This window comes from Botrytis byssoidea (genome assembly GCF_014898295.1).
Source record: "Botrytis byssoidea strain MUCL 94 chromosome Unknown BBYS_024, whole genome shotgun sequence".
In the NCBI taxonomy this organism is placed as follows: Eukaryota; Fungi; Ascomycota; class Leotiomycetes; order Helotiales; family Sclerotiniaceae; genus Botrytis; species Botrytis byssoidea.
The window spans coordinates 122,260-132,950 of NW_024065865.1; the positions used below are offsets into that span (position 1 = coordinate 122,260).

Genomic DNA, 10,691 nt, shown 5'->3' on the forward strand with positions numbered 1-10,691 from the left:
AGTAAGGAGGTAATTGAGCAGAAATTTAAAGAATTAGAAGAAATCGAGAGGGGGAAGAATGAGACGGGAAAAGAGATATGTTGATCTGACCTCATGCATGTCTAATATTATAGGCTTGTATCATCCATAGGGCGCAAAGAATTGGGACGACATGACATTACCTAGAAAATAATTGGGCGTTTCTGGATCTCAAGTCAAAAACTCTATCAAAATGTTAATGTCCTACCTTTGAAAATATCTAGAATTATCAGTGAAAACCCAATGGCGTGACTCTGCCACTGTTACCAAATATTAGTAATGGTGCCATGACTAAAATGTGCCGTGTATTATCTAGAATTGTGTGTATCAATGAATTCTACAAATGGGACTTGGTCGTCAGGAATCAAAGGGACAAATCTAATCAGCCCAAGCAATGTAAGATGAGCATTTGGTGCACTTTCATGGCCACATATGCATGTAGGTAGGCTGTAGGTAGCCAAAACTCGATGGCATGTTGACATGTTCCTGAAATTTCAATTTTGTCTCATGTTAATGTAACAAACATTATGAAACGAGGGTATGCAAGTCATTTCTTTAAGGATAAATAGCGGAAGCATGGAACGATGATAGTAGTAGATAAAATTCCCGCTCCTGTGCATTTGGCCTTCCTAGGTAGGCGTTCACTTGTATTGTCAACTCGTAGAGTACAATAACAACAAAGTTACCAAACATCAAACAACAACAACGATGCATTGAATGAATATGATTTAGCCTTCACATACCTGTCACCTATGTACGCCGATAGTAGGTAGGCACACTCACCCTCTCTACGTATTTGTTGCTGAACCTCAGTTGCCGAGACCAAACCGGAAAAAAAAAGTCCCATCCCATCCCCCAATACTTTCTTCTCCACAGCGAACTTGTTTATCCATGACTACACGTGTGTGAGGTGCGAGTTCCAAGCAACCCCCAAAATCTACAACTAAGTAAAGTTCAAGCTACTTCAGGTACACCTAATATTTCCGACCCTCTGAATTCTTAAATCCTCACATTAATAAGTGTCATGCCCGTGGTGCTACAGTTAAATTGCAGCGAAATTGCTTCTCTTCCTCAGTTCTAGACAAGATAGTAAACAGATTCTAAAGCCCACAGCTTCAATAAGCCCCTACGAAGAACGACGAACGCACATGCTTCCAAGCGTATGTCGGACAATCACTGAGTAGTCTGGCTAGTTGCCAACGCCGTCCGCGAAGAAAGTCATGAGTGATAACTCAAGTCTAGTCATTACTTTGGTGGAGAGGTTGATTACAAAAGTATAATTCCAACTCGGAGTCGCATTCCTCTACGTGTCGCAAATCAGCTAACTAATTGCTTGTTTAAATACAGCTCCCACACAAAACTGGCGCCGATGCACACCATCTCAATCGCGATGAGATTGCCCTTTTGAGTCGCACGACCCTCGTCGATATCAGTAAACCATCTATAGCCGTTGTCGCCGAAGCTCTTGTGCAACTGCTGGAAGATCTTGCGAGGCCGTATAAGACGATATCGGCGCATCCATTGCATGTTTTACACTCAGAATTCTACGTACTAGAGCTATTGGCGGAGTGCTGCACAACGCACTGGGAGAGCATCAATTCTTCAGAAAATAGTAGCGACCGAGAAAATGCGCCCTCTCAAGGTTTCAGATCAAACGATAGCATAAAACCCGAAGGTCGAAGGGCATCTAGGAACAAACTTTTGGCGCGTGATAATCCTCCGGAGGCTTTGGACGATGATTTGGCCAAAAGAATAATAGATGTGATAAAATTGTTCTCGAATCCTATACCGGACGGCTATGTACTTCCGGCATTCAACATTCTAGACGATGTCATTGGGACCTCTCCTGCTGCTCAATCCCCAAGCTTGGATCTTTTGAATGGTACAAATGGTCAACAGAATACAACGGAGGCTGCAATATTGATACAGGAACATTCCGAATCCACAGAGGCATGCATAAGGAAAGTTGTGGAGTTTGTTTCCTTTTCGAATTGGCCCCGGACTCTGGAGTATTTGAGGGGTTCTCTCCGTGGTCTGCTGGCGGCCCAGTCTTCAAATGGAAACCAAGCACAGAATGGTGCTGTAGTCGATGATGAGGCGCTCGTTACTGTACGCTTAATTCCGTCGTTTTGGGTTGATAGTCGAAAACTGGGGGTTGTCATACAAGAGTTGTGTGGCAGCTTCCTGCACCTACGAAAGGCTTTTCAGACTATTGTGGCAATAGTCGTGCCTCTATTAATCACCCGATGGCTGGAACGAAACCCCGAGGAGTTCATCCAACTACACACAATGCACAAAAGGCTCGACGGTGGGGCGGAAACCCTCTTTGATATGACCAACACAATGATAGATGCGGGAAGACGAAAAACATTATTATTTCCATTTCAGACATCTTTGTTATTTCTTCTGCCAGACGTCTTTGAAGTCGCCAGCAATATGAGAGATATTAAAAGTAGCAGTATCTCCAAGAAGGTATCGTTTTTGGAGATGCTGAGGAAGACTTTGAGAAACAGAAATGAAGCAGCTATTTATTGTTTGACCTCCGTTTTGCGAGTCGCAAGACACTTTCCGCTCGATAGTGATTCGGCACTTCTGAGCTATGCCTTAGATGTCCAGGAAGAAGTGCGTGAAGCAGTATTCAGGAGATATACCGTGGGTGCAGAAAATACAAGTATAGACTCTGGTTTGATGACCGCAGCATTTGTCAGTTTGGCGCATCTAAACTTTAGAACTTGCATTGATAGCCTCGCGCCTTTCTGTCTTGCCCCCAATACTTCTCCAGATTTTAAACTCGCTGTAATAAGAGCATGTACGCATTTCGCCAAGCAGTCTAATGCTAGTGATTATCACCCATTATATGTTAAACTGTCTGAATTCATTCGCACTTACATGAAGGTATGGTGTTTTCATAAATTTCAAGATGCATTGCTAATTCTCAAGAAGGGGACAACATTGAGATTCAGAGACTCTTATCCAATCGAACATGTGACTATGAATAGACAAACGAAATTCTCATCGTCGGGGGAGTTGGTGTACAGCATGCTAGTATTCCTGGATGTGTACCCAATGGCTTTGTTCATCGGCATGGATCTAGCCTCACACAATAATGACGCCGCTTTCGAGGACGTATATGCTGCTCTTATGGCCTTTTTGACCTCCGAGGACGAGAAAATCAGACTCCTAACTAGTGAGGTCTGTCGGTCATCATTGACTGAAGCAACGATGTCTGCATGGCGAAGAAAGGACTACAAATTCTCGAATACCGCAAAGTTTAACTTTTGGGAATCAACGTAAGTTTTGAGCTCCGATCACCATCCCCACTACCCAAGCAGCTGACGCATTTTTATCTAGCTCCATTATACTTAGTTCAATATCAAGCAAAATTATAAACCAGACTGTTGACGAACACAACGCTCTTAGTTTTGTACATAGTTATTTGCAAGCAAGACTCGATCTCCTGAAAAAGATCAAAGTAAGTAACATTCATATAGTTCTCAAATGCATCTCACTCGAACAGTCAGCTCATCGAATGGTTGTGCGATCAGTCGCGCAGTGAAAGGCAATCTTCGAATGCAATTTCTCACGTGTTATAGGACTTAACCGAGTTGGAGGAAGATATTTCAGAGCGATTAGCAGCATACTCTATGATGGAGACAACCTTCTTAGTCACGGTTTGCTCGCCCGACATCGCAATTTGCCAGCTAGTTGCGTCAAGTGTCTGCTTATTTGCAGAAGAGATTCGTCTCGTTGAATCCGCGCCAGACTTCACAAAGCATTCCCTAGCAAGCGCGCGTAACATGGAGGTGTACCAAGAGCTCGCTTCGAAAGACTTTAGATTTACAGGTATAGTTGCTTTCCAGAAGCGAGCGAGGGGTTGTTTACGCCGAATGCAATACCCTACAGCTGGTATCATTAACGCATGGGAGACTATCTTTGATCGATGGGTTAGATTATCCAAGCAACTTATTGCGCGGCCTGAAATTGTTGATGAAAGGTCTTTGGGAGAGTGGCGCAATTGTTCTGGATTTCTGGCCTCTCTTGGTGGCATTTGCGTCGTGGGCCAATCTCTACTCTCTTCCTCGGATGACCAAGTACTTGCTGGTTTGCGATGGATCGATAAGGTTCCTGCCGAAAGCTACGATGATGAGACTTTACTTAGTCGATATATGCGGCAGAGTGTCCAACTGTTGGCTAGCAACAACATTAGGATACGAGAAGGTACTAGAGATGCCCTCTCGAGTGATCTTGCCAAAGCACTACATATGCCTCTATTTGAAGCCCTCCAAACAGAGCTTGATATTTTGTTTGATAGTCCACGAAGCAACGCGATTCCTGTCGACTCTCGGATCATCTTCGCAGAACAGGCGGCAGCACTACTCAAAAGTATTGTTGAGAAGCTTGGAAGCCCAGCTGAATTGGGTACAGGCATGTCGGTTGATATTGGTGCTTTGGCACTCAATTTCGCGAAATTTTTGAACAGTTCAGCAGATGGGGCAAGCGCGTTAAGGGTTAAAATTAAGATTTGTCAATTATGTGAGACTCTCACACAAAAGAAAGAGCTCTTGAATTTGAGACACGATGTGCGTATCCGCAATCAGCTTTTAGAGGTGATTTTCGGATGGATTGCGCGCCCAGGAACTCCAAATGCCGACACTGGTGTTCATTTGGTAGGTACTCGTCTTGATGAACTGTTCCGTCTGCAGAAGGACCTTGATCGAGCCTCTTTGAAGGCATTAGCGGAATTGACATATCGTCTCCCTCTACAACCGGCGGAAGGCCAGTCCGATGCAGATACAAGCGATTTAAAATCACAGATGTTCCATACTTATTTCAATAGGTTTCTATCTCTTCTCAATTACGAAACGGTTGAGATAGGTAGGAACGAGGTGCGACTTACATCAACTGTGAGCGATGATTCTATGAGCAGCCCGGAGCTTGCGATTTCCGCGCTCTCTAACCTTTTGAGTGCGAATATTGATGTTGGCCTCAAACATTCCTTAGGTATTGGTTATCATGAAGATATTGAAGTTAGAACAGCTTTCGTCAAAGTTCTTTGCAACATTTTGATACAGGGTACCGAATTTAATAATTTGTCCGATGCAGCGGTAAATCAAAAGTACGATGAACTGCTCGAGGTCAGTGTTAAGATTTATCCTGTTCAATCGACCCTTTACTAAAGATAGCCATTAACAGTTACTTGTCAATGATATGACTCTTACAATTGCACTTTGCGATGCCTGCCCAAGTACGGAAGTCGACGAGATGACCATCTCACTTCTTAATATTTTTGACTCCCGGGGTATGGGCTTTGCCTTGCTTGAGGCCCTCATTGAGCATGAGGTCGAAGAGACCGGCAAGTTCTGCCATGCATATAAAACCTCTGCTTGCATGCTAATTTTTTTATTTTAGAAAATGAGGCTGAACTCCTCAGAAGAAATTGTGTTGCTACTAAGCTGCTCTCTGTTTATGCCAAATGGAAGGGAGCTGCGTATATAAAAGCAACACTGCAAAAAGTCCTGGAGCGCCTTGTTCTCACTTCAAAAGACTTGGATCTTGAACTTGATCCTGCCAGAACAACATCCCCCGAAGAGTTGCAAAAAAATGCGCTTCAACTTCGTGTAGTGACAAAAGTCTTTATCGATGATATATGCAATTCTGCATCCCGCATTCCAGTGTCTTTTCGAAAGATCTGCAATATTGTAAGCTAATCGAATTCGCTATTGTTGCACTACTGATATTGTTTAGATATCTTCCTGTGTGATGAGAAGGTTTCCCGATGCCAAATTCACCGCTGTTGGTGCTTTTATATTCCTGCGATTTTTCTGTCCAGCGATTGTCGCTCCTGATGCAGAAGGACTTATTGCATCCCCGCCATCAAAAGAGATGCGCCGAGGACTTCTTCTTATTGCTAAAGTAGTTCAAAATTTGGCAAACAACGTTCTTTTCGGGGCAAAAGAGCCATACATGTACCCTCTAAACGACTTCTTGACACAAAATATATATCGCGTAACGACATTTTTACGGGAAATCTCAGTATGTCCCTTTATAATAGGTAGAAAACAATAAGCTAACAGCTAAAGGCGCCTCCCAATGTAAGAGAAACACTTGCGGAATCTGAGTCGTTTGATTTTGGCTCCTGCGTTGCCCTACATAGATTTTTGTATGATCACTGGGACCACGTTCGACAAAAGCTTGTTCTACGGGAACGGCAACTCTCTCTTAGATCTCCAATCGACGGCACTAAAAGTCATACTCCAGTTCTGGATGCCCTCCGAACACTGATATCTAACCTCGGACCACCGCCAATGGACGTATCTTGGAATAGACCAGCAATCTCACATAATACACCGCCTTCATATTCGCGCTTTCAACATTTCATGCTTAGAAACGCAGGCCGAAGCTCGGAGGCTGTAGTATCAAATAGAGCTGTATATGATGGAGGCGAAAGCAAGGTATGTAACCATTATCGTGTTGAATGCGCCATGCGTTAACATGAAAAGGATGGGTTATCGATGATTTGTATTATACTTCGCAATATCGATACAGACGGAACAGACTATGACCTGTTGTTATATGTCTACTTGAAGGTTTGTAAAACCCCGTTAATTCTGAACGACGTTGTTTGCTGAATATCGCAGATTGCAAGCCGTATGTGGCATAAGCCATTTGGTATTTTGATTGATGCGACTTGCTATAATGGTCAGAATGAGCCTGCAGATGCTCTCTTTCGGAAACTTGATCTCCTTACACCGACAGAGCTCTCGAAACAGCTGTCTAGAGTATATGTCTACAACATGAATAGTGCATTTAGGTGAGTATTGAGTAGGACCTGAGAGGAGCCGAACTAATACAAGCGTAGGAAATGTTTCCGGCGCATCCTTCGACTATCTGCAAAGAGTGAGAACAGTGCGTTCCACCCGAAGAACGTTGATTACCACTTGATTGGTAGTCTTCAAGACTTACAGTCTCACTTCCATCTCACGCAGCTCCACTTGCCAAAAGAGACAATTAGCGTTGTCACAGACACGAGATACGTCTTCCAACCGATCATAAGACTATCGAAAACAAAAGGTAAGGTTGAGGTGATAATCAAGATTGGTAGTCAATTCGTCCAAGTGACAACAACGAAGAAACAAGAAGTTGTACCAGGACTTAGACTACATGCTACAGTCAATGATATCTTCCGCTTATCAGAGGTCGACGAGGCACCTACTTCGATACAGACCGAAGATGATTCTGCATTCGGTTTAAGGACTGACAACGGCAAGATTGTGATGTATTTCACAAGTCCAAGAAAGGGTGATATTCTACAATCCATTCGCAGTGCTAAGAATAGACATGGAAAAGAGCTGAGAACCTTGAAATCGTTTGAACGACTGGTCAGACCGCAAGACGTACCAGGGACACTTCTCAACATTGCTCTGACTAATATGGCGAGTCCTGACGCGGTGCTACGTCTTGCAGCATACAATTTATTGTGTGCTCTTTGTCGAGCCTTTAAGTTCGCAGCCGATTCCAAATTCATGAGCACAAAAGGTATGAGTTACTGCTTCCATAAATCTGGATCCTTGCTGACAAATCTCAGAATTATGTGTTCCTTTGAACCCATCTCAATTTATTATTGAAATTAGTGCACAATTGGCACGCTCCGAGCCTCAGCTTACTGGTGACTTTCTCAACGAATTTTTCGTTGGATGGGAAAGTTTTCCGTACTCGCAAAGGCCCTTGAGCTTGGCATATATGGCACCCTGGCTACCAAGTCTAAGGACCCACCTAATACCTAATGAACCAGATAGTGATAAAGGAAGAGACAAAGTCGCAGTGATTTTCAGGAAGCTTATTGAAGTCGCAATATCTGATGTTGTTCTTAGCACTACTCTGGAACAGAGTATCTGGCCCATAATCTGCAAGGATGAAGTTTATATTGATATTTTCTTGGAGGAAATTCTTAAGCCAGCTCTCAATTTCGGCATCGATGATGAGCGGACCGAAATTCTTGGTTCTATTCTTGCGTCGCTTGGTACAGTCACGATTCGGGGCAAACTAATATCAAGGCTTCGCAAGGCTCTCAATCGTACTTCGCTCAGACCGACAAGGCATCTTCACGAAAATACCGTTTGGGGCGAAATTTGTGTTCTCTTAAGACTTTCATTGTCTGTTTCTTTCGACAGCGGTGTCCAGTCTCAACTTTATCTCCCTGAAGTCTTCCATCTTGTCACCATGCTAGCTAACACAGGCTCGTCCGATTTGAGATTAATCGTCCATCGCTTGCTTGTCAATACTATACATGCTATGTGTACCACATTTGTGTTAGAGGAAAGCAAACTTGCTAAACTGAAGATTTTGCTATCTTCAATATCGGAGCCACGGCAAGAATCTCTATTTAGCATAGCATCAAGAGACGGAGCATCTCTTCCTTCGTCACAAGACTCGGGACCTTCAGCATTGTTAGCCACAGAATCTCTTGCCAGTCTACTTTCCGACATAAGTATTGTGGCAGCCCCGACTGTTGATCTGTCAAACGCATGGCGTGCCAGATGGATGAGCTTGGTTGCAAGCACTGCTTTCCAAAGCAATCCAGCCATTCAACCCAGAGCATTTACTGTTATGGGCTGCTTGGCTCGGGAAGATGTTGATGACGATCTACTCTATCAAGTGCTTGTAGCACTCAGAAGTAGCATAGGTCGATATATGGATGACGGTGACAGTGAAATGATGGTTGCTATAGTCACAGCTCTGACCAAAATGATGGATAAATTACCATCGGCATCACGTTATGGAACCCAACTGTTCTGGCTTGCGTTATCCCTTGTAAGATTGGTTCCGATTGGACTTTTCAACTGCGCGGCAATGTTTCTGAATGCCGTCTTACTCAACATTGGAGCATCAGGTGAACTCGGTAACGGGCGCATGATTCAAACATTGTTGCTAGGCCGAGCGCCTCTTGATGAAGCAGCAATACAACTAGATGAGATATATGGAATCCATTTCACCGCAGAAAACTTCCACTTTGCAGTTTCTGCTTGTATGGTAAAAGGCATGACAGATTCATTGACAAGATCTACTGCTATGCGTGTTATCTCAACATTTCTCGACACGACCACCACTAATGCACCTGAAGGAATGTCATTCCCGCAAGATGTTAGTTGCATGCCATACCTTGGTCTCCTCCTGGGTCGAGCTCTTAACCCAGAAGATGCAGGGCATAGCTTATGGCTAGCAACTGCCACACAAGGAGATCGTGCCCCACACGCAGAGCCAGATATGGAAAGTATAATGCAAATTGCTGGTCTCAACGAGAGGGAGTTGCTCCTTACTTGCGCCATTGGACTAGTCGACTTTCACTACTTAGACGATACCATACAAAACAGTGCATTTCAATGGCTCAATAAACTTGCCATATCATCGTCAAACGTTATGTTGCGACTGTAAGTCATTTCTCTATGCTCTGTTAAATCAAGACTATTACTAACTATGAGAAGGGCTGGCCCAATCACGAGCATATTAGACGACGTTCTTATGTCTTGTCAAAACTCGATAACGCTCGAATCTGCACATCAGTTACTACGCACCATTACCTCTAATCCTCAATTCTCGGCCGCGATGAGAGATGCTGATGTACTAGACAGAGTATTGGGAAGTATAGGTTTTGGAGGGCTGTGGAAGAATTCGACGTACCAGGGCCATCATGAGGTCGCCAGAGAATGTACTACTCTGACTGATAGGCTCATTGAGGTATGCACCATTCTTTATTTTCTTGCTGGAACGTTGAGACTAACTTCAAATTGCAGCTTATCATAGCATAAATAGATCGAATGGGTGGAATGGCGCTGTTTTAGGAGAAGGAGGGCGGGGTTATATGATTAGTCAAGTTAGTAGCTGATAACGAAAGCGAAACGAGGCATGAACCACGACTTATGATAGGATAAAACTGCTCCTTTAATTGTTTAGCATTAGCTTTAGGATAAATGATACCCTGTTCATATAAGTACATGCTCTAGGCTACAATCTAGCATGAAGATATCCTTAGTGGAGCTATGCGTAACTAGTAAATGGCGTATACATTATGTAAAGATTTTATATGCTGTATACATCATGTTGAGAATTTATATAGTGTATATACAGTGTAAAATTCTCTACATAATGTACTTCTTTTATACGATGTCAATCTTTTTACATGCTTCCGTTGAAGTTCCGAAAAAGCTTACTAAGCATTAGAATTAATTCATTATTTTTTTGATGAATATTGAATAGAATTTTAAATAATAATTTTTTTTATTCAAATTGATATTCCCTGTAGTACAGCGGTAGTATATATTGCTTTGAATAAAAAATTTAAAAAAAGAATAATAATAATATAATATAAATATAACGTAGTTTAACACCGAGTGGCCCATATCACTAAGTGGCCCACTTTTACCTCAATTTACACCTTTCTTTTTCAATATATATTTTATCAATAATCTATAATGAATTCGAATAATCAAGAAGCTTGTATACTCCTTATTATCGAATTTATTTATAAAAATAAAAAACTAAGTATTCGAAAAGCTATTATATTCTATAATATCCCTTATATAATTCTTTAATATAGAATAAAAGATTTACTTTTTTATATAGAAATTCGAGTTAATAGTTATAAGATTATAGAATTAAAAGAAAAAGTGATTATT

At 42.4% G+C, this 10,691-nt stretch overlaps 1 protein-coding gene across 1 annotated transcript; it reads left to right on the top strand.

Annotated features, from left to right (window-relative positions):
- Window positions 1–1,238: 1,238 nt before the first annotated feature.
- Window positions 1,239–9,824, top strand: EAE97_009824 (uncharacterized protein; the record flags this gene model as incomplete). The annotated part of the gene is made up of 15 exons (XM_038880339.1): window positions 1,239–1,292; window positions 1,366–2,913; window positions 2,962–3,308; window positions 3,370–3,490; window positions 3,612–5,153; window positions 5,212–5,371; window positions 5,428–5,717; window positions 5,764–6,051; window positions 6,099–6,470; window positions 6,519–6,605; window positions 6,657–6,829; window positions 6,878–7,554; window positions 7,604–9,446; window positions 9,501–9,753; window positions 9,810–9,824. The coding sequence occupies 15 exons, from the start codon at window positions 1,239–1,241 to the stop codon at window positions 9,822–9,824; spliced, it is 7,770 nt and encodes a 2,589-aa protein (XP_038728706.1).
- Between the last annotated feature and the right edge of the window lie 867 nt (window positions 9,825–10,691).